General features: G+C 44.7%; 8 protein-coding genes and 1 pseudogene across 12 annotated transcripts; 5 read left to right on the forward strand and 4 right to left on the reverse strand.

The window, feature by feature from the left end:
• The first annotated feature begins 54 nt into the window (after positions 1-54).
• Positions 55-4,689, forward strand: smo (smoothened, frizzled class receptor). Its single transcript, XM_001357422.3, has 6 exons — positions 55-616; positions 692-1,097; positions 1,174-1,655; positions 1,735-2,355; positions 2,429-2,599; positions 2,659-4,689. The coding sequence occupies exons 1-6, from the start codon at positions 609-611 to the stop codon at positions 4,154-4,156; spliced, it is 3,186 nt and encodes a 1,061-aa protein (XP_001357458.2). The 5' UTR covers positions 55-608; the 3' UTR covers positions 4,157-4,689.
• On the reverse strand, positions 4,600-5,747 carry LOC4817849 (androgen-induced gene 1 protein). The gene is made up of 2 exons (XM_001357421.4): positions 5,114-5,747; positions 4,600-5,034 (listed from the first exon to the last, which is right to left on the reverse strand). Exons 1-2 carry the CDS (start codon positions 5,602-5,604, stop codon positions 4,692-4,694), a joined length of 834 nt encoding a protein of 277 aa, XP_001357457.3. The 5' UTR covers positions 5,605-5,747; the 3' UTR covers positions 4,600-4,691.
• Positions 5,748-5,838: 91 nt separating this feature from the next.
• LOC4817848 (androgen-induced gene 1 protein) lies at positions 5,839-12,786 on the reverse strand. Of its 3 annotated transcripts, none has more exons than XM_033380193.1 (3): positions 12,564-12,786; positions 6,717-6,937; positions 5,839-6,653 (listed from the first exon to the last, which is right to left on the reverse strand). In XM_033380193.1, the coding sequence occupies exons 1-3, from the start codon at positions 12,759-12,761 to the stop codon at positions 6,329-6,331; spliced, it is 744 nt and encodes a 247-aa protein (XP_033236084.1). In that variant the 5' UTR covers positions 12,762-12,786; the 3' UTR covers positions 5,839-6,328. The 3 variants fall into 3 exon arrangements, with proteins under 3 accessions (XP_033236084.1, XP_015035541.1, XP_001357456.3); XM_015180055.2 differs by lacking the exon at positions 12,564-12,786 and adding an exon at positions 8,226-8,447; XM_001357420.4 differs by lacking the exon at positions 12,564-12,786 and adding an exon at positions 7,187-7,469.
• Amnionless (amnion associated transmembrane protein) lies at positions 8,911-10,726 on the reverse strand. The gene has a single exon (XM_015180058.2). It carries the CDS (start codon positions 10,567-10,569, stop codon positions 8,995-8,997), a length of 1,575 nt encoding a protein of 524 aa, XP_015035544.2. The 5' UTR covers positions 10,570-10,726; the 3' UTR covers positions 8,911-8,994.
• Positions 12,787-13,871: 1,085 nt separating the features above from the next.
• Positions 13,872-15,436, forward strand: LOC26532355 (aldehyde dehydrogenase, mitochondrial-like; annotated as a pseudogene).
• LOC4817835 (protein PET117 homolog, mitochondrial) lies at positions 15,310-15,969 on the forward strand. Its single transcript, XM_001357418.4, has 2 exons — positions 15,310-15,535; positions 15,597-15,969. The coding sequence occupies exons 1-2, from the start codon at positions 15,444-15,446 to the stop codon at positions 15,862-15,864; spliced, it is 360 nt and encodes a 119-aa protein (XP_001357454.3). The 5' UTR covers positions 15,310-15,443; the 3' UTR covers positions 15,865-15,969.
• Positions 15,970-15,971: 2 nt separating this feature from the next.
• U2af38 (U2 small nuclear riboprotein auxiliary factor 38) lies at positions 15,972-17,345 on the reverse strand. Its single transcript, XM_033379384.1, has 2 exons — positions 17,109-17,345; positions 15,972-17,042 (listed from the first exon to the last, which is right to left on the reverse strand). Exons 1-2 carry the CDS (start codon positions 17,150-17,152, stop codon positions 16,217-16,219), a joined length of 870 nt encoding a protein of 289 aa, XP_033235275.1. The 5' UTR covers positions 17,153-17,345; the 3' UTR covers positions 15,972-16,216.
• Positions 17,346-17,680: 335 nt separating this feature from the next.
• Positions 17,681-19,930, forward strand: Stip1 (Stress-induced phosphoprotein 1). Of its 2 annotated transcripts, none has more exons than XM_015180054.2 (4): positions 17,681-17,843; positions 17,901-18,186; positions 18,275-19,379; positions 19,446-19,930. In XM_015180054.2, exons 1-4 carry the CDS (start codon positions 17,835-17,837, stop codon positions 19,516-19,518), a joined length of 1,473 nt encoding a protein of 490 aa, XP_015035540.1. In that variant the 5' UTR covers positions 17,681-17,834; the 3' UTR covers positions 19,519-19,930. The 2 variants fall into 2 exon arrangements, with proteins under 2 accessions (XP_015035540.1, XP_001357452.1); XM_001357416.3 differs by having other exon boundaries at positions 17,904-18,186.
• A 157-nt stretch (positions 19,931-20,087) lies between these two features.
• Pi3K21B (phosphatidylinositol 3-kinase regulatory subunit alpha) lies at positions 20,088-25,327 on the forward strand. 2 transcript variants are annotated; one of them, XM_001357415.4, is made up of 3 exons: positions 20,088-20,584; positions 21,038-21,950; positions 24,550-25,327. In XM_001357415.4, coding segments are annotated over exons 1-3 (1,554 nt in total). In that variant the 5' UTR covers positions 20,088-20,583; the 3' UTR covers positions 25,190-25,327. The 2 variants fall into 2 exon arrangements, with proteins under 2 accessions (XP_001357451.4, XP_033235274.1); XM_033379383.1 differs by lacking the exons at positions 20,088-20,584; positions 21,038-21,950 and adding an exon at positions 24,122-24,141.
• The last annotated feature ends 2,663 nt before the right edge of the window (positions 25,328-27,990 follow it).

The raw sequence follows: 27,990 nt of genomic DNA on the forward strand, positions 1-27,990 counted from the left end.
CGCCCACCTCACCTCACCGTGTTCGTTCAATTGTACTGTACAGGGATGGTTTGTTTACAAGCCTTGTAAGTCTTTACAGGGTGGATTTCCTGGGCCATTTTACCTGTTGTTTTTCTCAGCAACATACATTTTCCAGCCACATGTAGCCGAGCACATTTGTAAGCACCAGCAACCTTTAAGGGCGGGCGTATTTGAAAGAACGGCCTTGCCGCCCAGAAACTCGTGAGCGTGAAACAACAGAAAAATAGTTTCCAGTTTTATCCATAATATCCATATTAACAATAATATTAAAAAAAAAACACCTTCAATATATATTACCAAAAAAATATCTATCGATATATTGGTATCAAATCCCAAGTTTCGGCCGCGGAGTCGCGTTTATTTTGTTTTTCTCCTTGGTTCCATTTGTTTTTTGAATAAAAATAAAGCCAGAACTCAACGAATACATGGGCACAATGCTTTGAAGTGCTCCTCCAAGCGATCCTCCAAGTAGCTCCCAAACGAGGAGCGGCTGCCGCACTTGGGTCCCATTAATATTCACAAAAGGCTGCAATTGGATGTATTATTAGCGAATATTATTCTCGAACACACGGCACACGGAAGGCATTATGCAAATGTAAGTAAATAACGCAACCAAATGGCTTATATCAAACCATTTTATTGTTTCCCCTCCCTCCCCCCAACACGACAGGCATTTCTGGGAACTAGCGATAATCTGCCTGTGGGTGGCGTCAAACTGCGTACGATCGACGACCGCCAGCCTGTCTAAGTATAGCAGCACAACGCCAGCGAGTGTCAAACAAGTGGATGTGGAACTGGAGCCCATCAATGGCACTCCCAACTACCGTCTGTACGGGAAGAAAGGCAAAGATGATAAGCCCTGGTTTGATGGACTGGACAGTCGCCACATTCAGTGTGTGCGACGGGGTCGCTGCTATGCCACCACAAATCACTCAAATACCTGCTTTGGCTCCAAATTGCCCTATGAATTGAGTAGCCTCGATTTAACTGATTTTCATACCGAAAAAGAGCTCAACGAGAAGCTTAACGATTACTACGCTCTGCGGCATGTCCCAAAATGTTGGGCAGTTATTCAGGTACGTCAATCTACAGTAGAGTAAAGAGATAGTTGAATCTATTAGCTTACACTTCCTCTACCACTCCCATTTATAGCCATTTCTGTGCGCTGTTTTCAAGCCGAAATGCGAGAAAATCAACGGCCAGGACATGGTCTACCTGCCTTCGTATGAAATGTGTCGGATTACGCTGGAACCCTGTCGCATTTTATACAATACAACATTTTTCCCGAAATTCCTGCGCTGCAACGAAACGCTATTTCCAACGAAATGCACAAACGGTGCGCGCGGCATGAAATTCAATGTAACCGGCCAGTGCCTGAGTCCGCTGGTACCGGCGGAGTCAGCGGCCAGCTATTATCCGGGCATCGAGGGCTGCGGTGTGCGCTGCAAAGATCCCTTGTACACGGACGATGAGCATCGACAGATCCACAAGCTGATTGGATGGGCGGGCACGCTGTGCCTGGTCTCCAATCTATTTGTGGTGGCCACCTTTTTCATCGACTGGCAGAATGCCAACAAGTATCCGGCTGTGATTGTGTTCTACATAAATCTATGCTTCCTGATTGCCTGCATTGGGTGAGTCCACTTTGGGTTACAGATCCTTCCGTCCCACAGGAGTCTAATTTATGCTCTGGTTCTCTCTCTCTCTCTTCAGCTGGCTCTTGCAATTCACTTCAGGATCCCGTGAGGATATTGTCTGTCGCAAGGATGGCACTCTTCGCCATTCAGAGCCCACCGCCGGTGAGAATCTCTCCTGCATTGTGATCTTTGTGCTGGTATACTACTTCCTTACGGCCGGCATGGTCTGGTTTGTGTTCCTCACATATGCCTGGCACTGGCGCGCCATGGGCCATGTCCAAGATCGCATCGACAAGAAGGGCTCGTACTTTCATTTGGTTGCTTGGTCGCTGCCTCTGGTGCTGACCATCACCACAATGGCCTTTAGCGAGGTGGATGGCAATAGTATTGTTGGGATCTGCTTTGTGGGCTACATTAATCATCCGATGCGGGCTGGCCTGCTGCTGGGACCGCTCTGCGGTGTCATTCTCATAGGCGGCTACTTCATAACGCGCGGCATGGTGATGCTCTTTGGCCTGAAGCACTTTGCCAATGACATTAAATCCACATCGGCTAGCAATAAAATCCATTTGATCATCATGCGCATGGGCGTCTGTGCGCTGCTCACCTTGGTCTTCATTCTCGTGGCCATTGCCTGTCATGTGACGGAGTTCCGACATGCCGAGGAGTGGGCTGAAAGCTTCAGGGAGTTTATAATGTGAGCATTTAGAGCAGTTATATATCTTTTAATCATTATATTAATCTGTTTCAATTGTTTACCTTTCTTTTAGTTGCAAAATATCTTCCGTTTTCGAGGAGAAGAGCTCTTGTCGCATAGAGAATCGTCCCAGCGTGGGTGTACTTCAGCTGCATTTGCTGTGCCTCTTCAGTTCAGGGATTGTCATGTCCACCTGGTGCTGGACACCATCTTCCATTGAGACCTGGAAACGTTATATAAGAAAGTTAGTTTACATTTTCCTTTTTTAAATGTTAATTTAATCATTTCGTGATTTCTGTACAGAAAGTGCGGCAAGGAGGTCGTCGAGGAGGTCAAAATGCCCAAGCACAAGGTCATTGCCCAGACCTGGGCCAAGCGCAAGGACTTCGAAGACAAGGGCAGGCTCTCCATAACGCTCTACAACACCCACACCGACCCTGTGGGCCTCAACTTTGACGTAAACGATCTGAATTCCTCGGAGACGAATGAGATTAGCTCCACTTGGGTGCACTATCTGCCACAATGCGTTAAGCGTCGCATGGCCCTCACGGGAGCTGCCACAGGTACAGCAAACTCCTCCAGTCAGGGACCGCGCAAGAACTCCCTGGACTCGGAGATTAGTGTGAGTGTGCGGCACGTCTCGGTCGAATCTCGACGCAATTCGGTGGACTCTCAGGTCTCTGTGAAGATTGCCGAAATGAAGACCAAAGTGGCATCGCGGAGCCGGGGCAAACATGGTACCTCCTCGAGCAACAAGAGAACTCAGCGACGGAGAGACTACATTGCCGCGGCCACGGGCAGAAGCAGCAAGTATAGCACTGCAGGCGGCAGAAGGGAGAGCAGCACTTCCGTTGAGTCTCAGGTGATTGCCCTGAAGAAGACAACGTATCCAAATGCTAGTCACAAAGTGGGCGTCTTTGCCCACAGCACCAAGAAGCAGCACAACTACAGCTCTATGAAACGTCGCACGGCCAATGCCGGACTGGATCCCTCGATTCTTAATGAGTTTCTGCAAAAGAATGGCGAATTTATATTTCCATTCCTGCAGAATCAGGACATGACCACATCATCCGAGGAGGAGAACTCACGAGCCTCAATGAAAATCCAAGATCTGAACGTGGTGGTAAAGCAGGAGGTCAGCGAGGACGACGATGATGATGATGGTAGGACTGGGCCAAAGATTGAGGAGCTGCCGAACAGCAAGCAGGTGGCTCTAGAGAATTTCCTCAAGAACATGCAAAAATCAAACGAATCGAATGGCAATCGTCATTCCCGCAACTCCACGCGGAGTCGTCAGTCTCGGAAGTCACGAAAGGACCTACCCAAGACGCATCATCATCATCATCCCAAAAACATTGGCAGTGGCTTGACTGATTTGCTGCAGATGGATTTCAAGCGCGACTATGTGAGGGATCGCGCCAACGACTCGCTCAGCTGCTCCTCTGTGGAGCTGGACGTTGCCCTGGATGTCGGCAGTCTGATGCATAGTTCCTATTCGGGGATGTCGATGGGGAAGCCCCATTCGCGCAACAGCAAGACCAGCTGTGATGTGGGCATTCAGGCCACTCCCTTCGAGATTGCCAACCTGAACATACCATCGTACGGCAATGAGGAGCTGCAGCAGGCGATGCGACTGCTGAATGCAGCCAGTCGTCAGCGCAACGACGCCGCCAACGAGGAAGGAGACACCGAGATGCAATCCCTGCTGGGACACAACGGCCACCGACATCACAGGGGAGGTGAGCCCACATTTATGAGCGAATCGGACAAGCTGAAAATGCTGCTGCTTCCTTCCAAATAGTAAGACTGGCGGTTAATACTCAACCCAATGCATTTACTTAAGTTTCGAAAACTACTCGTATATTTGTGTGCCCTTCACGTCGTCCTTACAGCATGGTTTCGATAGAATTTATATTTACATATATTGTGAAGGGCATTCATGGCACAAAAGCCTCAGCTTCGGACAAGTCCGATGATGCGTCTTCCTTAATTGTTTTATTGAGCAGAATTAAGCGAAATTACGAATTACGAAAATACTCATAGATTTAGACTTTCGAATGTTCTTACAAATCCAATCCCATTTAGCGCTTAAGTACATCCTCCTCTGTGTCTGTATGTAAATGATGTTTCCTTAAACACTAGACTATAGATTAAATATAGCTACAACGCTATAACAAGTGCAGAAACAGCAGCTGCAGCCTCTTTCAGGGGCGACCAACAAGCACAACGAATAACGCAAGAATACAAATGGTATTACAGAAAGTGCCTTTACAACGTTTACAAAATATCTCATATGTTTTTTGTGTGACTAATAAAACGATTTTAAATCCTTAATCCTATCCCTGTTTGATCTTCTGCTGCTGCTGCTGCTGCAGCAGCTTCAGCTCTTGTGCCCAGACAATGCTGTTGCAGAACTCGCCCAGCAAGTAACAAACGAGATTGAAGCCTACCAAAAGGCCCAGAAACAGGTAGCGGAACGCCAGAGGTAACACCTCCAAAATGGGATAGACCCACTCGCCGCTGAAGTAACGAACTATGTGCAGCCAAATAATGTACAGTAGGATAAAGGAAATGTTGCCCGTGACGCCGGCCAGGCGGCTGGGGTATTTCCGGAAGCACGTAAACATATCCATTACCGCCAGCAGAGCCACATTCGTATGCACCACATGGTTCAGCCAGCTGCAAAAGGACAAAAGGTTAACAACTCATTATACATAAATGCCACGTAAACGTGATTAATATAATTATAGTCACTTGCCTCGGAAATATGGCGTCCAGTGCCGAGGGAAAGATGAGCTCACGATCCCATATATAAATGACCCAGAATGAGATGCAAACATTATGGGCGACGGGAAAGGCCAGTGCCGAAAAAATATAGTCGCGCACAGATCGCAGCTTGGACTTTGACGCCACGTGGACCGTGTTGTCGCCGAAAAGATCGTTCAGCAAGGCCAAGCTATGGTATATGGCCTGCAATATGACGTCCAGGAATGTTAGATACTTGAATTTGCCGCCCCAGCGTGCCTTGAGCTCCTCCTCCTCCAGATCCTTGGGCCAGTGCACACGGAAATAGTGAAAATAAATTCCATACGAGAACTGTGCCGCTGATAGCACGTGCACAAGGAGTCGCAGGTACTTGAAGGCGCCGCTCGTATAGGCATCGTTACAAGTGTCCAGACGGTCAATGGTGGCCTGGGCGGCTTCCTTGGCGCTGTTTGATTCACGTGTTTTCTTTTTGCTTTTGGTCATTTTTTTGGTTTGGTTTGATATTGTTTGATTGGATTTCCAATGATTGTGCCGGCTATGAGGGTGTTTATTAGGCCCCTCGCACCTACCTTCTATGCAATATACCCTGATGTAGTCAGCTGTTTGGGGGGGCGGTGGCGGCTCACCTTACACTACAGCTATTCCACAAACAAACAAATATTTATCTCGTCACAGATCTTTTGTTTTGACAGATAACAGTATATTTGAAGCGCTCGTTTTCAAAATCTTTATTTTTGACTAAACCAGAGTTTTTGCGATTTTATTATGATACTCGTACTATAATATTACATTTGAAATTACAGGATTTAACGCAGGTATTCAAAGTGTTTTGATGTGCCTTGATATGAGGTTTCAATTTGAAAAAGGCAAATTTCACTTAACGATTCAGCTATTTAAAACCGAAAACCGAGACGTCTTGCATTGCTCTCAGGTCTCAGGTCAGGCCTTCTGGAGAACAGTGAAAACTACGACTATTAATCTCAAATACAATAATGTAATGTAATTCTTATTAAGAATAGAAATATCATTAGCAAGTTTTGTGTGGTTTGGTTTTTTCTTCTCTAGACTTCTTTATGTTAAAGACAGGTTCACATTTTAATAGGTATGTAAAATATATAAGCGAATTATTTCTTTGTATATAGTTACTAATTAAACGTGACTACTACACAACACCGTAACCGCACTCTTAGCTAAGTAGATGCACAGCCTAGTTGGACTTGCGTTTGGCCAGCTTCACTTCCTTGGCCCACACGGTGTTGTTCAAGAACTCGCCGACCAGGTAGAGAGCTAATGTAAACCCAATCACGGCAACAAAGAAGACAATGCGCTGCGGCAGCTGCAACACCTCCAACACCGGATACACCCAGACGCCGGAGTAATGCTTGACAATGTGAATCCACACCAAATAGGCGCCCATGAAGATGGTCAGGCCAGTGAGACCCTTGCTGCGTTTGGGATAGGCGCGATACGAGGTAAACAGCTCCAGCACAATGAAGACAACAATATTGGTGTGGAGGACATGGTTCAGCCAGCTGCAAACGCAAATTAAATTCAATTATTAAGAGTGCATAGAAGAAAAGCGCACTCTCACTCACCTGGGAAAGACGGGGTCCAAGACCTTGGGGAAGACGAGTTCACGGTCGATGGCATACAGCGTCCAGAAGGTGACACCCACATTGAGAGCCACGGGGAAGGCGAGGGTGGCCATCAGCCAGTCCTTGAATTGCCGTATGGCAGGGGGCCGCTTGGGTGCCAGCTCATTTGTGCCCACAAAATCATTGACGAGTGAAACGATATAGTAGAGAGCCTGTATTATCTGCAAGTGGGGAAAGGAAGGTAAACGGGTGGTCAGACAGATACTCGTACGTATGTGGCGTGTTGTCTGTGTGTTGAAGGGTTGTTTGCCTGTTCAGTGGAGTGGAGTGGAAGGAATTACTTCCCCCAATCACAGCTGCGTGCAAGCGCGTTATCCAATCGTTTTCAGATTAGATTCAAACCGAGTTAGCAACTGAACTTTAAACCACCGTAATTAGTATTCAGGGGATGATGCTCTGTGTTGTCTTACCGCATCCAAAAATGTTAGATATTTAAACTTCCCACCAAACGGATGATGAATCCTCATCTCGGGCTCGGTTGTTGGGAACTCCACATACGAATAGTCATAGTATATGCCATAGGTGAACTGTACGGCGGCCGTTAGGTGCATCAGAGTCCGCAGAGCCCCATAAACACCACCGTAAACGGAGTTTGTTTTCACCGCTGTACCCATTTCTGAGGCAGTTAATTGATTTTTTCACGGCCGCCCGGTCGTCAAACGAAACAAAATATGAATGGATGTACTGGTCGCGGTTTTATCGTTAAAATATACCGTCCGACCCACAGAAATATACCGAAACATACCGTCTCATTTTTAAAATATACCGACGAATTCAAGTTCTCTTATACATATTCCTCGTTTTTGATATTCCGTGGAATAATGCTGGCTAACTAAAACCCTTAGTTCTGCCCACATAGTTTTAGGCCGTTGATGAATACATTTTCTTCAAGATTGGCTAGTTTTTAGTCCTTGCTTTTATTGTATTTTGGCTAAAACACGGCTTGAAGAAAATAGTTCAACAGTCGCAACATTGCTGGTATTTGAAGACATGATGCGACATACAAATGCCTATATTTGTATACCCTATTTCGTTAATTTAATATGAAAATTTCATATTATTAATTAATTAAGACCTTTTCTCAAACTGATATGTCTTAGACATTTGCATATATATATCTCGATCCTGATACCTATTCTTGGTCTCTGTAAGAATACCATAAATTGCAAAATATCGTTGTAATATTTAAAACAGAGACTAAGTTGGTTTTGCCTCCTTTGGAGCCTGGGATGACAAACATTTTCTCAATTCTATAACATCCAATTCCACAGGGTATGCAAATGTTGCTCAATCCGCGCCATGTTGAGGAACAATGCTGCTCGATTTCTCGGCACATGAGTCTGTCCCATACAACGTGAATGTTGCCAACAACATAAAACACCAGTATCGACAGTAAACGATATTTTTTGTTTGATATTTTTCTTTCCAGAGTTGTCGTGTTTTGCTTACCGCACAAATAAACGTTAAAAACTTGAATTTTCCAGCAAAGGGAACCGTATTGGGCATCTGTGTGGTGTGAAAAGTGTATACACCATAGCAGAACTGCAGGACGGCCGTGAAATGCAGCAATAATTGCACCGCCTTATTGAAGCCCGGTGATGTGGCTCCTTTGCTGTTCGACTTCGTCTTGGGCTTGGCCATGTTTAATGTTAAACTTCCGAATGCCAGATACGTACTGATTAGCCGCCGCAGTCCAGCTACTAACAGCAGTTGCACTTGTATTTCATATGAGTATGTATGAGTTCTGTTCTGATACTGATAAGGTTGGGCCGGTTCGCTTATCTGTCGCAACCGCCGCCGTGGTACAAAGTATGAATTGACAGAAGTTAATTTGAGAACTTGAGAGAAGTACTTAATCCGCTTTGGAAAGACTCAACCTCTAAACCACCCTCCTACCCTCTTGAGTGTTCTTTCAACTGCTGTCCCCCCGCCCCCAATATGATGAAGGGGATGTGCCATGTATCCTAGAAATAGATGCTTATATTTGTGACAATACAATAGCTCTTCGACGTTCAACGCAACTAACGGCAACTATCGATTCCATTAGGTGCCTCTGAAGGTCAGGGGGCAAGGTCAGCGGAAAGCTACGTGTGCCTACGTCACGAAAGGCCGTTAACTATATTATCAACTTTCATTAGCCAGAAGAGGTGTTTTTCTTGTTGTAATTTATCGATTGGTCTCTGATAATATAAATAACCAAACAATATATGCTTTAATGCTATATTTGCGCCTCCTCATCCGTTTCGCCCTCTGAAGATTCCAAATTGATTTCGGTTAGCTCCTGCTCCTCCACACTACAGTTGTCCAGGTCACCGGTCTCCATTTTAGGAGCAACCATCAAATCTGGCTGATCCTGAGGTGATTCTTTGGGAGCCTCCGCTCTGGAAGCTACCTGTGCAGCCCCCTGCTCGAACATGGGATTGTCAAAGGACCTTTCCCTCACCTCATCGTTGCCGGGATCGTAGCCCATCACAGTAACGCGATCCACCCCAACAACACCACCGAGAGGGTCTTCGATGGAGCCGGCACCAGCTACCACATTCTCAAAACGATTGAAGAGGGGATTACGGCGCAGCCTCACTCCCAAGTGACGCCACCGCCAGCGACGGGGATCGTGGATCCATTGGGGAATGCGATTCAGGTAAGGATTCTCCGGCATAAAGTGGGCCAAAATAATGACACTCACAACGCCCACCAGTGCCATGCAAAAGAGTATCAGGAGGACGGAGGCAAAGCTGACATTCGGGTTGTGTGGACGACCGGATGACTTCAGCTCTAAGCCACTCTGCTTGGCCAGAAACGTGCTCTGATTGCGATGCTGGGACAGGTATTGCATGAACTCAACACTCCTCTCGCTATAGCCACCACGATCCGTGACAATGGCCTGAAGGAAACTGCCATACTGCTCAGAGCTCACATAATCCACATGGAGTTGAATCTCAGCCGCCAGATCCTGCTTGGTGATCATTGAATTGAGTTGGTTTTGCAGGGTCTTTCGATCCTCCTCGGAGCAGTGCTGCCGGGGCATCGTAAGGACAGCACCGCAGATCAGGCAACAGGAACCAAAGGGACGAACTGGCGAGAGGCAATGTGGTGCTTCGCACTGCTCCTTGACATTGTGGCAGACAGGCTCAATGAGCCGATCAAAGTCCTTGTGGCAGCCACACAACTCTCCGCGGTAATACTCCACTTGGACATCCAGAGCGTTGTGGAAGAGGAACCTTCCCAGATCTCGGGCTAAGAGCTGCTCCAAATAGAACTTGGAGATGGAGGAGCCAGCTAGAATCAATTGCCCCAACCGGAGGTGCTGCACATTCTCCAGATCGAAGGCGAGTGGAGCATGACCCTTGACAATGACCTGCTCATCGTCGCAGGGCACCCGCTCCAACTCCGGGACGGGGGATGATACACTCTTCGATATGTCCGCCCATTTCCAGGTGTGTGGATCAAACCATTTACTTGATTTTGGCGGCTTCAGATGGGCTGTTTTTTCATCGCTGTCACACTTGGCATTCCTTGGAGCGCCAAAGGTTATGGTAGACTCCTCAGCAATCAGTATGGCCCCATCCCTGGGGAACACTATGCCGTCAATGGAGATTTCCTCAGGCAGTGGAAGAACAGCAGGAAAATACTTGGGAAACACCACCAAGTCTTCCGGACAGGGCATATAGTCATCCACCCAGGCGGAAGGACTATTGAAGTCTGCACCACCGCTATACCACTTTGTGGCTGTCGCAACTTGGCCAGTGATCAAGATCAGGCCCACAATGGGCAACGGCACCGACCACCACATGATGCCAAACGAATGAATCTTCAACTGAATTTTGTTTGTGAGTTTTCAGAAAATTGTTCCCTCTGTATTTGGGGGCGTTGCGTTTGTTTGGATATCACGAGAACATTCCCCCATTCCAGACTGAATGCTACATAAATATAGATAACAATCAAGATCGAAACCTTTCAGCGAGAGCAAATAAACTAAACCAATGGGACAGGCACAGCTAAACAAAATCGATTGTCATAGAGTATTCAAAAGTAGGGTATACTCTATATTTTAAGGGGTTTTGTAAATGGTAAATGTCTAAGAAAAGATTATAGATTATTGCGAAGAATAATCCGTGAATCCATGTAGATTTCATTGTGAGAAAGGGTTAGGAACTGACTTAAAGCCACTTTTTACCAAAGATTTCCAAGAGAAAAGTTTAGATTCTTTGAAACATATTATAGAATAGGAGTAAAGAAGAAGTAATAAATTCCTAAAATATATCTTCAAACTCCTAGAAGTCGATTGCAAGATCTTAAATTTAAGTATTTGATATTTAAAGGTTGTAGAAAGCATGTATGGTATTTGCATATTAGATATTTATTCGAAAACAGAACAAATTAGTCGACCTTTCAGAGCCTCAGATCACACTCCCGGATTCCATAAATTCGCTTTATAAATATCAGACTAATAAATCGTTGGAAATCAACAAAACGACTCACCAATCAACAAACATACATATGTATCTATGTATCTGTACATTGTATGTTCCATACACATATGTATATATAAGTTTCTATATTCTATATCTGTAAACATATGTTTTGTTTTCTTTTTTGTATCTTCCTCTTGATATATTTTGCTTTGCTCCAACAATGCAATTATTGGCCAGAAAATAGTTGAAGTTTATTTTTTTATTTTGATTGCGCTGATATAAACAATTATCCCTCCGTCCGTCCCGGCATACACGGAGGCGCTTGACGGAAGCCATTGAAATCCCCAAAAAACAGAAGAACAAAAAATAGTAGCAGCTAAAAAGTTTAGAACCGGATGGTAAATGGTATCGAAATATTGCTCGTGGGACTACATAAAAGCAATTTGCTAAAGAATAAATGAAAAACGAGTGCAGATCTATAGATATGGAGCACTTTATGCTCACAAGATCAAAGCGTTGAAAGAGGGCGGAAAGAAGGTGGGCGGGGAGGGGGATTAATCAAGGGCAGGCAAGGTTGTTCAATAATAAACTAAAACTTAAAAACTTTCCTGGATAAAAACCGCAAGGAAAATTCATAGCCAAAACGTGTGGCTCCATATCATTTTTGAATAAATGCTAAATAATTGCCTTTCCCTGATGACAGCAGCCCCTCAAACATTTCATTGGTTGCTAAGTGGATGTGAGAAATATTCAATAACCGATCGATTTCCTAAGCAATTTTAACAATATGTAAATGAGTTTTGACGCCTGCCAACCAGCCCAGACATACCATTGCCCACCCATCCCCCAAACGAACATTCGCGCCAATAAGATAATCTGGCATTCGTCAGTACCATACATTTTTGGTTGGTCCGGTCGGCGAACTTCTGAGCAAATAAATATTGGGGGAAGAGAAGAAATGGAATGAGTTCTCAGAAGATTCTGCAACGACAACAACACAACGAAAAGTGCAATGGAAATGAGGAATGCACCGAAATTCGTATCGCTCCATAGCGCCACAGATATGGGCAAAAAGTATGTGGAATTAATAAATAAAGAAAAGAAGAGGGCGAGTGGGAGTGGGAGTGGGAGTGGGAGAATACAACTTGAACAACCTCAATGAGCAGACAAACAAATAAACATATGGCAGACATAAATGGGGAATACCGAGAGAGCACCAGCAGATACAGGAATAATAATAATCATTTTTTCTGCACAGCACACTTGAAATAACCAAAAGCTGGCCGCATTTCCGTCGCATTTTTAATGGTCATGATACATATATCCAGGGGAATGGGCAGGGGGTATATAAATGATCCATAAATCGACTCACCAGGGACCAGTAGGACAGAAATTTAACCTTCTGGGGCAGTGAATCCGGTACCAGGCGACGACTCGCTGTAGTCTTGAGCTTGTAGCTGCGCTGTATCTCGAAATGGCTATAATAGAGGCCATAGGCGAACTGACCCAGGGCACACAGATGAATGATTGTCACAAATAAACGCGACTTGTATAGCTCCACTTTGGTCATCCTGTCTATACGTAGATTTGAACAACTATAAACGAGAGCCGAAACAAAAGGGGGGAAACTTCAGTTTGCAGCTCCTTGTGAATAAATAAAAAGAACGTAAAAAGAGGCTACGAAAGTGGGGGGCTTTGAGGTTAAAGGTAAGTTACAAGTTCGTGCCGAAACACCTCTTTGTAACACCTCCCTCTCGTCAGACCTCTTCAGACGTTAGGCCAGCCCAAAGCGCGCACAAATTTAAATCAATATTTGCGTCACTGACATAAATATTTAAACCCACAAAAGACAAGAAACTATGGGTCTTGAAACACAAACAACACACAAGAATTGCACAAATTGAAGTTCCCTGTGGCTTTCGAAGTGTTTATGGTGTACATATGTTAATAACTTAATGGTTTTTTATGCCCGTTAAGAACAATTTTGATTTCTTCTTTAAACAAATCACAAAAAACCAGCGCACGCCAAAATCGCACGCACGTAAAATATTTCTCTTGTTTTTTCCTTTGTTGTTTTGTTTGTTCTTGTATCTGGGATTTTCTTTATCCCCCTGGTGCCTGGTGGTGTTCTCCTCTTCGTGTCAGCGGCACTACTGAAAACTGAACGTGTGGAAAACTGGAGTCGCACTGTGGACCTGGCTAAATGTTACTCATACGCCGCATTGGCTTTTGTACTGTGTGGTTGTACTTGTGCTGTTGCTTCTGTTTCGGTTTTGGTTTCGGTTTTGGTTTTGGTTTCATTATTCCCTTTTCTTTTGTTGGTCGTGCGCATGTCCAGAATTGGGGAGCTGCGTGCCTATTCCAGGGGTTTGGGCCCTTCCTTTCCCTTCCTTATGCGTTACTGTATGGGGACGGCCACATTTGTTAATGGCCAATAATCTGAATGAATCGCAACCAGTAGAGACACATACTATGGCAGCTCATCAGCTTATTTCCACAGCAGGCAAACAAACTGAGGAGCATCATGCAGCAATATCAGCGTTAGAAATCAGCCAACACGATAACATACAATATTTAGATAATATTTTAGTCATTGCGTCAAAGCCAGAGATAAGGAAAATAGCCAAGGCAGTGCCATTTCTAGTTTGAATAGTTCAAAGTGCGCGGGCTAAGTCGATGGATGGTTTGCGGTAAATATCGATACTCATCGATATAAAACCATCGATATGAAACCATCGGTATTAATTGTTCATCAATAACACAATCGATATTGAGAAACTGCCACCACCAGCGAGCAGCTGTCGCGACTTATCGAAGCACTGCCATCTCAATTGGATTTGTGGGGGAGATATTCCCGTGGCGCCCTTTGGCGCAGTATTCCGCGCTGCCTCAGGCCCCAGACCACCCCGGAGGAACAATCCGACCACAGAGAAGACCAACGCTGGATATGGATCTCCCAACGGCCATCAAGAATCTGCGCTATTTTGCCGACTGAACGCTGGAACTTCCCCATTCTGATGAAGGCCTGGAAGCTGGGACCCACACTGGCTACCGGCAACACCATCTTCTTAAAGCCAGCTGAGCAGTCAATGTGGCCGGCGCTGCCCTAGCCAAGCTCATCCAACTGGCATCCGGCCACACGAACCTGAAGCGCGTGACCCTGGAGTTGGGCGGAAAGTCCCCCAACATTATCCTTTCTGACTCTATCCGTGGAGACGGCCCAATTCGGCCTCTTGTTCAACATGGGCCAGTGCTGCTGTGCCGGCTCTCGCACCTTTGTGGAGGATAAGATCTACGACGAGTTCGTGGAGCGCAGTTCAGGGCGTGCCAAGAAGAGGACCGTGGACAACCCTTAGATCTGAACACCGAGCAGGATTCCCAGATCAACCAGGAGCAGATGGATAAGATCCTTGGCATGATCCAGCAGGGCGCCAATCTGGTGGCCGGCGGTAGCCGTCTCGAAGGCCTTCCCGGCTACTTTGTCCAGCCAACGGTGTTCGCCGATGTCCGAGACAACATGCCCATTGCCCGCGAGAAGATATTCGGGCCCGTCCAGCAGCTGATTCGATTCAAGAAGCTCGACGGGGTCATCGAACGTGCCAACAACTCGGAGTACGTCCTTGCCGCCGCTCTCTTCACCAAGGATCTGGACTATGCCAACTAATTTGTCGGTTGCCTGCGTGCCGGCACTACAATGCCCTGGCTGGCCAGGCTTCCTTCGGACGAGAACGGGAAGTATGCACTCTCCAACTACACGGAGGTCAAGAGCGTCATTGTGAGGGTTCCACAGAAGAACTCCTCAGAAGGGACTGTCCTGGACAGGGACATTAGCCTTAAGCTCACATTTACTCGATCTACATTTCTATATATGTAGACAAACAATATGATTTTATTTGTGAAGAAAATCTTGAAGATTCGGATAGTCCGCCCATCATTAGTTCCCATTCCTACCACGCCCGTGTGTCGGTAAATTTTTCCGCATCTGTAACGTGGATAAATTTAAGAATATCGTACACATGGGAGGTGAGGTCCACAGGACCGGGAAATAGTTTGTTACGGTTACTCTGGTACTTCATAGGTCCTCTTAGACTAGAACGGTGTACGTGTTAACGTGTACGGTCACACTGGCTGGTATTTTACTTTCAAAGTCATGTCGTAATTACTCTATAAACTGTTCAATTCAATCTGTTCAAACTTTTAACAAACAAACAAAATTAGAATTGTGGGCTTTACAAGTAAAATAATTGTAAAAATGTCGCTGACCTCAAGAGTTACCCTGGGCGTGGCGGTGACCGTTTCCAGCGCCATAATAGGTTATGTGCATTATAAACAATCCGAAGACCGGTAAGTGGACCAAATTCATGAATGAACATATAAGATAACCAATGATTGCATTCCGTTCCAGTCTCAAACTACACGAGGGTGTTATACGCGACGTGGAGCAGCAGCAGAGGCGTAAACATGAAAACAGATATACGCTGCAGCAACAAATTGATATGACAAAGCAACTGAAGGCACTGGAGGCTTCTTCGGCGTCACCAGAGCCGCAGGCACAGTCGTCTCCGGCAGAATCGCAGCCGGCGCAGGTGGAGAAACAGCCCAAGAGTCCTGCATCAAATCTTAAAGCTCATCCCGCCGCTCAGGAAGTGCCACCCAGCCAGCCCACAGATTGAGTTAAAAATTCTATATAGTCCAAAATTTTGCATACGATTAAGTACATGCAGTGCAGTAAGAGAAACGGAATACACACCAGATGGTGCATTTGTTTTGTTTTTGTATATAGTATTTACTCAATTTTTATTATTACGAATGTGTGTATAGTAATTACAATCCTAATGGGCGCTCGATAAAGTATTTAGCAGGGGGTTTGTACATAGGTGGTGAAGACCCCTTTCTTCTAAATAAAAAACAATCAGAAGGAAACTGAACGTCGAAATAAAATACACGAATTGGCGACTCATGTCCGTTTTCCCGTTGTCCATTGCATTGCCGTTTGCAACATGATGCTGAAGAAAGTCTAGAAGACTAATAACGACCACCACCACCACCACCACCGCCGCCGCCGCCTCCACCACCTCCACCGCCGCCACCGCCTTTGCGACCTCGATCATTGCCGCCTCTGTCGTTGCCCCCTCGATCATTGCCACCCCGATCGTTTCCACCACGATCCATGCCTCGTCCTTCATTGGCAGCTCTATCGCGCTGCTCGTAGTGGCCTCCGCCAACTCCATCGTTGCCATCACGACGTCGGCGGGGTGAACGTGACCCCCGACTGCGGGAGCGACGAGAACGTGGCGAGCGGGAACGGGAGCGGGCACGCCGGCGCCGAGAATATAGATACCTTCGCAGTTCCCTTGAGATGGGCTTCAAATGCATGAAGTTGCAGAATCCGGAACGTGTGCACTCTCCCATTTCGTACTGTCTGCAGCAGGCTTCACGGAAATCGGTCACCGGCGACAATTCCGAGTAGACAGGACGGCCACCGAACCAGCGATTATTCAAATCGTTTGCCGCCTTTTCTGCATCGGCCTCGTTCCGGAATTTGATGTAGACATTGCCTACCAAATGGTCGCCCAGATTGTCACACACATTCATCTCCTCGATCTCTCCGTACTTGTCCTCGCATTCAACGAAAACGTCTTCGAAGAAGTTGTCATAATGCTCCTGCATTTCCTCGTCTGATACATTGGCCACCAAATGTGACCCGTCCGCCGATTTGGCCGAGTTCTGCGGATTAACGTACAGATTCTGTAGGAGAACTGTTTGCGAAAATGTCGGCTTGTTGTGTATGCGGGAGCATCGGTCTCCATGACGGCAGGCGCCAATTTTAAAGTAGAACGAGCAATTTACTCTGCAATTGCAAGCGTCAATTAGTCAAAACACCAGGTACAGCAGAAGCGGAACCATGCTGACTTACTTGTCCTTTTCCGTGCCAAAAATGGATGCCAAATACTCCGCCATTACAGTGGAGCTGAAACGAAACTGCTTCTGGAAAACTGGTGTGCTTCAATTCGAGCTATGGTTGATTGACGCGAGACAATTTAAGTTCTTTCCTCCTTTTGTGTATTTTTTTCGCCAGTTTTTCCAAATTTTCGCCTGCCGCACGTAAAAAAACAGCGTCTGCAGTGTGACCGAATTCAACTAGACATACGGCCTTACTGTCAGAAATATACCGAGATATACCGTCTCATTTTCGAAATATACCGTAAATATACTGACGAATTCAAGTTCCATCATACATATTTCTCGTATCTGATATTCCGTCGAAATATTCTGGCTAACTAAAACCCTTAGTTCTGCCCACATAATTTTAGGCCGTTAATGAATCAAGTTTTTACTTGACTGTCTTATTTTAAATACTTGCTTTTATTGGACCTTGTCTACAAAAACGTTTTAGTAAAAAGTTTAGTAAAAAAAACGTAGAGATACTGAAACTGCTGAGGTATTTCTGAGGGCAAGGGTCAGACGGTCACACTGATTTTGCTTTCAAGGTATATTCGGAAAAAGGAAGGGTGCATAGCTTCTAGAAAAGTCGGCATTTTTTGTGAATTTTCGTGAAATTTCGGCCGAAACGAAACAGCGTGTTCCAACAAGTTAAAAAAAAAAGAAGCGCATTAATAACATTACATCAGCGGTGAAAAGAATGGAACAGGTAGGTGGAGTAACAGGACAAAGGAGAACATCCTTTTTACAGCCCTTGGGCCATTAGCAGGTGAATGAACTCAAGGAAAAGGGCAACACTGCCCTGAATGCCGAAAAATTTGACGAGGCTGTTGCAGCCTACACAGAAGCCATTGCCCTGGACAGCCAAAACCATGTTCTGTTCAGTAACCGGTCGGCCGCCTATGCCAAGGCAGGGAAATTTGCTGAGGCTTTGAAGGACGCCGAACAAACCATCGCCCTGAATCCCACCTGGCCGAAGGGATACTCGCGCAAGGGTGCCGCCGCAGCTGGCCTGCATGACTTCATGAAGGCCTTCGAGGCGTTCAACGAGGGTAAGTGGTTGAATCATCTCGTCTGGCCTCAACATAACCTCACTTTGACTTCCCCTCGACCGCCCCCGTCCTCCTTCCACTCGCATAGGCCTCAAGTACGATCCCACAAATGCAGTTCTGCTGCAGGGCCGTCAAGAGATCACCGCCTCAGTGCTTAGCTATATGCAGTCGCAGGGCGACATTCCAATGGACATTGATCCACAGATGCCGCGAGCACGCCGGGCCCCCTCGCCACCACGTAGAACTGCCGAGCCGGCAAAGCCAGCCGAGCCTAGGGTGGAGGATATGAGCGAGGATGAAAAAAAGAAGTACTTTGCCAAGCTGGAGAAGGAGCTGGGCAATGCGGCGTACAAGAAGAAGGAATTTGATGATGCTCTCAAGCACTACAATGCTGCCATCGAACATGATCCCACAGACATCACGTTCTACAACAACATTGCTGCGGTGTACTTTGAGCGCAAGGAGTACGAGGAGTGCATTAAGCAGTGCGAGAAAGGCATCGAGGTGGGCCGTGAAAACCGATCCGATTTCAAATTGATTGCCAAATCGTTTGCCCGCATCGGCAACACCTATCGCAAGCTTGAGAACTACAAGCAGGCCAAGATCTATTTTGAGAAGGCCATGTCCGAGCATCGGACGCCGGAGATCAAGACGTCGCTCAGCGAGATGGAGGCCAAAATCAAGGAGCAGGAGCGTCAGGCCTACATCAATCCTGAGAAGGCCGAGGAGGAGAAGGAGCAGGGCAATCACTTCTTCAAGAAGGGTGACTACAGCAATGCCGTCAAGCACTACTCGGAGGCCATCAAGCGCAATCCCGACGATCCTAAGCTGTATAGTAATCGTGCTGCCTGCTACACGAAGCTGGCCGCCTTTGATCTGGGTCTCAAGGATTGCGAGACTTGCATCAAGCTGGACGAGAAGTTTATTAAGGGGTACATACGCAAGGGAAAAATTCTACAAGGCATGCAGCAGACCTCTAAGGCTTCGGCTGCCTACCAGAAGGCGCTGGAACTCGACCCTAACAATGCCGAGGCCATCGAGGGCTACCGTCAGAGCTCGATGAACTTTCAACGCAATCCCCAAGAGGTGCTCAAGAATGCCATGTCGGATCCCGAAATTCAGCAGATCCTCAAAGACCCGGCCATGCGCATGATCCTCGAACAGATGCAGAACGATCCAAATGCTGTGAAAGAGTAAGTTTTCGATTTATCACAAAATTGTTAACGAGTAGCTTTTCCTAATTGATATTTTTTTTACAGACACTTGCAGAATCCTGCAATCGCCGATAAGATAATGAAGCTGCTGGAATCAGGCATCATTCAGATACATTAGGCACTCCATATACACATACAAACAAACAAAACATATTGATAAACATTCAGGAGAAGAAAGAAAAGAAAACCAATAATACGCATTATACGAACCTTACTGCACCATTATGGCGCAAGCCTCATAACTAAACTATCGTTTACCAATTTATAAAGAGGAGGGCAAACACAAAAACAAACAAAAATTAACGCTAAACATTACCTTAGAAATCGCAACGCCTAAAACGCAGATCGACTATAACTACAACTAACTAAAGAAATTAATTACAAAACTGGAGTGTCTGCATAATTGATTTACGCAGATGGCTGGAGTAGGGCTCCATCCGCAAAATCCTTATTTTCTTACTACAATATATGCTGTAGCTTAGCTCTAAAATAAGTTTTTGAATGTAAAATAAATGAGTCAAAGAACGAGATTCCATTTGAATATTCCGCCCAAGTGTTGTACAGTCCTCTGATATGTCTACTATTTTCCACACGTTGAACAGCACCGCACGATTTCTTCTGAAAAAAATGGTGTGCCCATTTATATATCGGTATATTTACGGTATATTTTGATAATGAGACGGTGTGTTTCGGTATATTTCTGTGGGAATCGATAACACTGGCCACACTGATCGATAAGTCCGCGTGCGATTGTGATTACTTTTTTTGTCGTCCAAAAGTGCCGTATAAAAATGTTTTAAGTTAACCCCACAAACCCGGCCATACCCAAAGCACTGAAGTAGCGAAATTGGACACAATAGTCGAAAAACCAAACTCAAAACCATACGAATCCTGTACATCAACCATTATTTTAACCTGTGTCGTATTGCCGTAGTATTAGTGTGTGGTGGTGTATGTGTGCGCGTGTGTGTCTCCCCTCAGTCCGAATCGCGAAATCGAGAATAGAAAGATGTGTGTGCTGCTCCGGTAGTGGTAGTGTGGCGAGCTATAAGCGTGAAATTAACACACCACAAGAAAATACACGAATCTAAATTCAATAATCGAAACTAAGCCGCCGCCAGTTAACCTCCTCCTGCTTCTTTCCCCCTCCTCCCACCCAGAGACAAATAAAACAGCCAACACAAGTGAGTACCTAAATCATCGTCGCCCCCCCCTCGCTTCAGGGTTGCTCAAGATGGCACGGACGGCATGGCCAGAGCGAGAGCGCTTGGCAACAAGCGAGAGCCGGGACGCCACTATAGTCGCTTACATGTGTAGCGTACTATTGCATATCGTACTATCTGTGAGAGGTTTTTGGGGCTGAGATCTCATTTGCTTAGAGAGAGAGGGAGAGAGAGTTTGGTTGGAGATATCTTTTGTGGATTGTGAAGTGTAGTCTTTTGGGTTGAAACCCCGTAATATGATTTGAAGAGTTCGTGTTTTGAGATCTGTAGATTTCTGTAGATTGTATTTTGTGTTGAAGATCTCTTAACTTCTGCTCAGAGTTCATTCTATCGAATTGAATGTTAACTTTTCAATCTTTTGTCAATTTTTCCTTACAACCTTACAATTATATGCTTTTATCTTTTTCGCTGCAGTGCAACCCTCGCCGCTGCATTACTCGACGATGCGGCCCCAGGCTCCCGGATCGCTGGTCGATCCCTACGAGGACGAACTTCGCATGGCGCCCTGGTATTGGGGGCAAATCACACGCGAGGAGGCAAAGAATATACTGCACGGAATGCCCGATGGCAGCTTCCTGGTGCGCGATGCGCTCTCCAAGAAGGGGGAATACACACTGACACTGATGAAGGACGGAAACGAGAAGCTGATAAAGATCTGCCACATCAATGGCATGTACGGGTTCATTGAGAAGAAACTGTTCAATTCGGTGGTGGATATGGTCAACTTTTACAAGGCCAACTCCCTGAATATGTACAACAAGACGCTGGACATAATGCTGAGCCATCCGATTGTGCGAACCTACGAGGAGGATGACGCCCATCCACATGGGGATCTTGGACTGCTGAGCAACGAGTTTATACGCACATCGCAGATGCTGCAGCAGCTGGAACAGAACCTCGATCAGAAGAAGAACTCCTTCAATGCCATTCGGGAGGAGCTGCAGGAAAAGAAGCTCCATCAGGGCGTGTTTGGGAATGCCGAGAAGATATTTCGCGATCAAATCAAACTCAACGAATCGGTGATGAAGACACCCGCCGCCGCAGAGAGCAGTGCCCCTGAAAGCGGAGGAGCATCAGCACTCGGGACGGCCGCTGGTACGGCTGGGACCTCCGCTTCGGCCTGCAGCAACAATGCCAATACCCGACAGAGCCTCCAGGAGAACCAGGCCCATCTCCTCGCTCTACTCGAAGTCATGCAGGAGAAGATGCAACAGCTGAACCACTACATGGAGTGCAAGAAGAAGGAGGAGCTGCTGCTCGAGCGTCAGATCAATGCCACCAAGCCCGAGCTGCAGATGCTGCAGTTGCGCAAGGACAAATATATTGAGTAAGTGCTAAAATGCTTCAACCCGAACACGCTGACGTCATTTAATGTGTAAGCTCTTTCCAAGTGGTTTGCTGATTAGCGTGGCGCAGTGGAGCCAGCAACCAGGCGACAGACTGACAGACACAGTCATAGAAGACCTCTTCTATTCGATTGTCTGTACCTCTGAGTCTCTGTCTGTCTGTGTGTTGCTGTCTCTGGCCTGGCCTGGCCCGGGCTGGCCTGTGCACTCGGCGGTAACATGCACTGCAGTTTGCAGTTTTCGCCAGCCACTGAGGGAATGTAAATGCACAAAATTCATCGGTCGGACGCTCGGTTCTGGCTCATTTTACACGCGGCAGCAGTCGACAGACAGACGTTCGCTCATTTCGAACAGCCGGCGGCCGGCAGCTAGCCAGTCAGCCAGTCAGCCAGTCCCAAAAGTCTGACCGATACCGATGATAATGGCATAACATTGTTTGGTTTGGCTTTGGTTTTTGGCCACGCCAGCAGCAACAGCAACAGCGCTATAGCCATGCATGGGGTCTACGTGCCTGGAGAGCCTTTAGCTGGAAACCCCTCTTTATATGTATATATTGTATATATCTTTAGTCGGGTCCGCTAAGCGAGTATATCGGTGTCTCCTATCGCATAGCGACCCCTCGCTTTGGGGCGGAAAATCCCAATTTACCTTGGGGAGGAGTCTAGTCCCCTCTCTTATCATTCATTTGATTAGAAAGTCTCTTGGATTCCAATTTCTTTGCGGGAACCCTTTATCGCTTGACCATATAAAATGATAATATATAATACATATACATATGTACAAGTATAGACTCTTCTTTCTTTTTTTTTCCTCTTTCTCACATCAAGGTCGTATTTATCATAAATGGCAATTGTTTTTTTTTTTTTTTAAAGGAGAGCCCTTTTATCGCAATAACTTGCACATATTTACAGGATTGTAGTCAAGGTCGAGGTTTTTTATATAAGGAAGAATTTATGGAAAATTTCCAGAGCATTTTATTGAGGTTTTTATAATTTACCCCATAAACAGAGTCTGTCTTTAATGAAAATACTCCTCTTTTTCCAATCCTTTCACTCGATCTTACAGTTTCTTTCCATGCACACATCCCTTTATGATATTCCAATGGATCTACATAGTACATCTTAAGATTCTAATACATATCCGTAGTTAATCTTGAAACAACCCTTTTTCCAACTAAATTTTAATCGAAATATCTCCATTTCCATTAGATATTTGTACGAAAACCTTCCTTGCCTATTTATTCGAAACCAATTTGCTATCTTTATTAGTTTACGATTAGAAACACTTGTCCACTTCTCTTGGATTCAACTAATTCTTGAATTTAATAATACATAGCAACAGTCGTTAACTTTACAGTGTAGTACGTCATCATTTCTATGGGCATTACTTAGACTGTGGCCCGGACAAATGAACGAATGACTAGCCCAAAAAAAGAGGCAGTCTCTGACTGTTAGATAAGGTAATAGAGCCGAGTGACATTTTGCTAAAGATAGCTTTCCTTATCAGGCTTTAAAAGTTTGCCAAGTGCTGTCTCTTATGTACTACTTACATAGGGAAGACACATTCATGTACATAAATATATTGAACCAAATGTATAATGTGCTTTTTTTTGCAAAAGAAAACGATAAGAAACAAAGATTAGGGACCGTCAATGGCGATAAGAAAAAAAAACTTCGGTTGAGGGGGGAGGGCAGACCACTTGGCTGGGTCTGGGACTGGGAATTCGACTGGGCTGCATCATTAGATAGTAGATTCAATAGTCACCCAATATTAATCTCCATCGTTCTTTGGGGTTCGTTTCCGATTCTTGATTTAGTCGCTCCAGAAGATATTTTTGATATGATGGAACCTAGTCCACCTATCGCTTATCTCTTGCGTGAATCACTTAGTGCCGATAGGAGCCGCGCACCACCGTTGCGTTAGCAAAGAACAAAGCCCCAGCCGAAACCCAGAGGTCTAGACGAGCGTAGACTTAACGGCGGCAGCGTTATTCATCCCAACATTTATCGCCGCAGTTTCGAATCCAGTTGAAATTTCTGCCGCCATCTTCCTATAAAGAGCGACAGTAGGCTAAAGACAGAATTATTCCTCAATTAGTGTTTGTTGAATTAGCACAACCCTCGAAGAAGTGATATTTCGATCAAATATTCTTGAAGTATAAACAAAAATGAAGTAAATTATATACAGAGATATCAGAAAACTTACGATCGAGTGAGCCTCCAGAAATCGTTTGGAAGATCGTGCTTATGGAAGAAAGATTCTGTTAATCCTGATATGAAGTATCTTCGATCTACATCAAAAAGAAGGATTATTTCTTTTTATGGAGCATTGATATACAAAATAGTAGATTATATCATTTAGAAGAAAATATATCCATAAAACACATACAAAAATTATAGAAATGGTATAGGTTTTCTTGAGGATAATAATCTTAATAATTGACAAGTGCTTTATAGACATTTTATTGGCGATTTTCCTTTGTAATCTTCGAATCTATAATATTAGATCACTATCTCTAAAACTATATTCAAACAATCTCTCTAACTCCTCCCTTCTCCTATCTCTCTCTTGGTTTCTTAGGCGCCTGAAAGGATTCAATCTCACGGATGACGATCTGAATGCCATACTCGAGATGGGTTTCGCGAACTGGCGGCAACAGTACGAGAGTGTCTTGAATTTGCCACACAGGAACGAGTCCTACTGGTTCCTGAAGGATGCAACGCGTCGTGATGCCGAGGAGCTGCTCCGCGGCTCACCCTCTGGAACCTTCCTCATCCGTGCCCGCAATGCCGGCCACTATGCGCTGTCGATTGTGTGCAAGGGCAATGTTCAGCATTGCATCATCTATGAGACGGAGAGTGGCTTTGGTTTTGCGGCACCCTACAACATCTATCCCACGCTTAAGAAGCTCGTGGAGCACTATGCCACAAATTCGCTGGAGGAGCACAACGACACGCTGACCACGACGCTGCGACTGCCTGTGTACTACTGGGAGCAGAACAGGGCCCAGATACTCGAAGAGCTGGAGATGGAACGAGAGCAAGAGGCAGAGGCGGCGGCGGCTTCGGCACAGACATCGCTGGGCAGCAGCAGCACCAGCACCAGCAGTGCGCCCATACCGACGCCCAGGGCACGTTCTGATCAGGATCAGGTGGATGGTGGGGAAACGGAGACGCCACCGGCCTCAATTTCGCCATCAAATTTTAGCACATCGCAGTAGACACGCCCCCACACACACACACACACACACACAAACACACAAAGCCCTTAACCTCACAGGCTAGCTATCGTATCTATATCTATCTCTATATCTCTCTCTAACCTCTCGCGCTCCGCTATAAAGCTATATATCTCTCTATCTCTATGTGTATATTCGATATATATATATATATATATATGTGTATATATGTATATATACGATATATATATATATATATATATATATATATATATATGTATATATATATTTCGTATATAAATATTTTGTTGTCGTGTGATGGATGGGATGGCGTTGCAGTACAACTGCTTCGGGGACCATCCCCCAAAAAAGAAAGAACGGAAAACCCATGCTCCAGAATAATAACAATGTTTTGGTGATCATATTGATGTTGTTTAAACTTTATATATACATATACGTATGTGTATATCCATTTTTTGTAATACTGCATTTCGCGTGATAATTGATACGTCAAGCATCTGTTGTATCTGTTGTAACCCCTCACCTGCCCCCACTACATGTCCCTGCTACAAACCACACCCTTTCCTGCTCCTTAATTACATTGTTATCACGCTGCGCGTTGCCGTCATCATCGAGTGGGAGGGTTATATATATTTATACAGTAGGTATGTATGCATGTTGGGGAGGTGACCCCCTCTAGGAGATATCCGAAGAAATTCTACGATATTTCTTCAAACCATTTTGTCGCGTGTTAATGTAAATATAGTACTTGCTGCGGAAACAAAGAACACAGAGAGAGAGACATTTTTGAAATCAGGTTACGGTTTTGATAACCTTATAGACCTTGACCAGCACTCCCTCCCCCGCCACCTCCTCACAGCCTGTGCCCGCTGGGCCATGGGCCCTCTAATATTTGTTGTTATATTATGATTGATTTTGATGTAGTTTTAAGTAAAGTTTACGTATGTTTAAACGATGTGATCACTCGATTGTTGCTAAAATAGTAATTTCCTTTAAACATTATGAATACATATATATATAAATATATATTATTTTTTTTTTTAAATAAGAACACACCCACACAAACCCCACACAGGAAAAGATTCAGAAACAAAACAAAAGAATACAAATGTAAAAAAAGGCACCCAGAGGAACAACAACAAAAAGCAACAAAAAAAACAGTGCAATCGGCAAAAAAAAAACCGCTGCTTGAGTACTTTTAAGTACAAAGTTTTTAAAAGATAGATTTATATTTGAGTGCAATTTCTGTTATGTCCAAAAGATACACATACACACAGACACACACACACACAATTTGAGTGCAATTTCTATATAATGGCAAGTTATATAGCCACCCGTTGTTGTTCCCCCGTTTGTGATGGCTGGGAAAGGGTATACAGACTTCGGCCTGGCCCCCAAAACTTATGTTCTCTTGTGCCACCCTTAATGTTCGTTCGAACTCGAATTGGATCACCTCTTTCGTGCTTCCTGTTATGCATTGCATTCTATTTCTCCTTTCGCTTCGCTTTCGAAATCGAATCGAATCGAATCGATCATACATTCTCCCCTTGGCTAATCGAAATCGTAATCGAATCGATCACACACACACACCCACACACAAAACACACGAGCGTCTTTCAAATATTTCTCTTTATAGTATATATAGTATATATTAAAAAAGTTATTCTCTATATACCTTATGCCTATATGTAACTCTTAATTTACGTTTAATTTATTTAATTTGTAATTTGTGTTTCATTAAATTTTGCTTAAATTCTATGAGATTTCGGCGGATCGGATCTCGTACGTTGTAGTATTTATAAGTTTTAAAATTAGTTTTTTAACAAAACATACAAAAATTACGTTTCAACAAACACACAAAAAAAGAAACAAATACCAATACGTAGAAGAACCAGATTAGATGTGTTCTAATCATGATTGATGCGCAATCAATCATGCTGATAAATGATGATGACGTTTTTTTTGCCATACCATACCATACCATACCCTTCCCCCGCCCCCTTCAATGTTAGATGGAAATATTTGTGAATTTTTCGGTTGTTTGTGACTCTCCAATTCTGTCTTTGCGATTTTCATTCAGAGCAGAAGAGGAATACAAACAAAAGTTAAAAAGAGAACAGAAAACAGAGAACAGAATACAGAGAAGGAAACAAAACGAAACGAAGAAAATAAAAAGGAATGATAAAAACTAAATGTGAAACGAATTGCAAATTTGTTGTATTTTTTTATATGAATATATATATAGTATATTGATATATATGTATATGTATATGTGTATCTGTACGAGTATAACCCGCATACATGCCCATTAAATATGTATGCCATTTAGAATGCTATATGTTATAGATCATAAGGCTATATGTTGTAGATCTTTAAGCGCTAACAGCAAAAGCAACAACCACAACAACAACAACAACAACAAACAATTTTTGTAGTAGTTTTTTAAAAGAATCAACAAAAAAAAGGAAAAAAAACTATGTATGTATTTGTATTTGTGTCTAAACCCGAATGTTCGTAAATAACACAAAAGCAAAAAGGAACGAAACAATAATAAAATGAATGAAAAACAAGACAAAATCGTCTCAGTGAACCGTCGAATCATTCTACTATATAAACATCAAGAAATTCTGAAAATACGCTTTCAAATAACATAGTTCGAATACGGAATAGGAGCTCCACTCCACTCGTTTTTGGTCTTCGTTCAGCATTTAACAACATTCTGGAAGGTATCTGGTGCGGTACGAGTACTGCTTTTTTCTGTATTCTCGGCATTGGGTGTCGTCTTTCAATGAACCAACCCTCCTCCCATCTCGGCAATCATC

The sequence above is a fragment of the Drosophila pseudoobscura genome, chromosome 4 (assembly GCF_009870125.1).
Source record: "Drosophila pseudoobscura strain MV-25-SWS-2005 chromosome 4, UCI_Dpse_MV25, whole genome shotgun sequence".
NCBI classification, from domain to species: Eukaryota; Metazoa; Arthropoda; class Insecta; order Diptera; family Drosophilidae; genus Drosophila; species Drosophila pseudoobscura.

Coding starts and splice junctions, on each gene's coding strand:
- smo (XM_001357422.3), top strand. Junction 1,098..1,173: donor AATGTTGGGCAGTTATTCAG/GTACGTCAATCT, acceptor TCCCATTTATAG/CCATTTCTGTGCGCTGTTTT. Junction 1,656..1,734: donor TTCCTGATTGCCTGCATTGG/GTGAGTCCACTT, acceptor CTCTCTCTTCAG/CTGGCTCTTGCAATTCACTT.
- LOC4817849 (XM_001357421.4), bottom strand. CDS start 5,604: ATGACCAAAAGCAAAAAGAAAACACGTGAATCAAACAGCGCCAAGGAA. Junction 5,035..5,113: donor CTGGACGCCATATTTCCGAG/GCAAGTGACTAT, acceptor GTCCTTTTGCAG/CTGGCTGAACCATGTGGTGC.
- LOC4817848 (XM_001357420.4), bottom strand. CDS start 7,390: ATGGGTACAGCGGTGAAAACAAACTCCGTTTACGGTGGTGTTTATGGG. Junction 6,938..7,186: donor ATCTAACATTTTTGGATGCG/GTAAGACAACAC, acceptor CCCCACTTGCAG/ATAATACAGGCTCTCTACTA. Junction 6,654..6,716: donor TTGGACCCCGTCTTTCCCAG/GTGAGTGAGAGT, acceptor TTGCGTTTGCAG/CTGGCTGAACCATGTCCTCC.
- Amnionless (XM_015180058.2), bottom strand. CDS start 10,569: ATGTGGTGGTCGGTGCCGTTGCCCATTGTGGGCCTGATCTTGATCACT.
- LOC4817835 (XM_001357418.4), top strand. CDS start 15,444: ATGTCGCTGACCTCAAGAGTTACCCTGGGCGTGGCGGTGACCGTTTCC. Junction 15,536..15,596: donor TATAAACAATCCGAAGACCG/GTAAGTGGACCA, acceptor ATTCCGTTCCAG/TCTCAAACTACACGAGGGTG.
- U2af38 (XM_033379384.1), bottom strand. CDS start 17,152: ATGGCGGAGTATTTGGCATCCATTTTTGGCACGGAAAAGGACAA. Junction 17,043..17,108: donor TTTGGCACGGAAAAGGACAA/GTAAGTCAGCAT, acceptor TTGCAATTGCAG/AGTAAATTGCTCGTTCTACT.
- Stip1 (XM_015180054.2), top strand. Junction 18,187..18,274: donor CTTCGAGGCGTTCAACGAGG/GTAAGTGGTTGA, acceptor CCACTCGCATAG/GCCTCAAGTACGATCCCACA. Junction 19,380..19,445: donor GATCCAAATGCTGTGAAAGA/GTAAGTTTTCGA, acceptor TTTTTTTTACAG/ACACTTGCAGAATCCTGCAA.
- Pi3K21B (XM_001357415.4), top strand. Junction 21,951..24,549: donor CGCAAGGACAAATATATTGA/GTAAGTGCTAAA, acceptor TTGGTTTCTTAG/GCGCCTGAAAGGATTCAATC.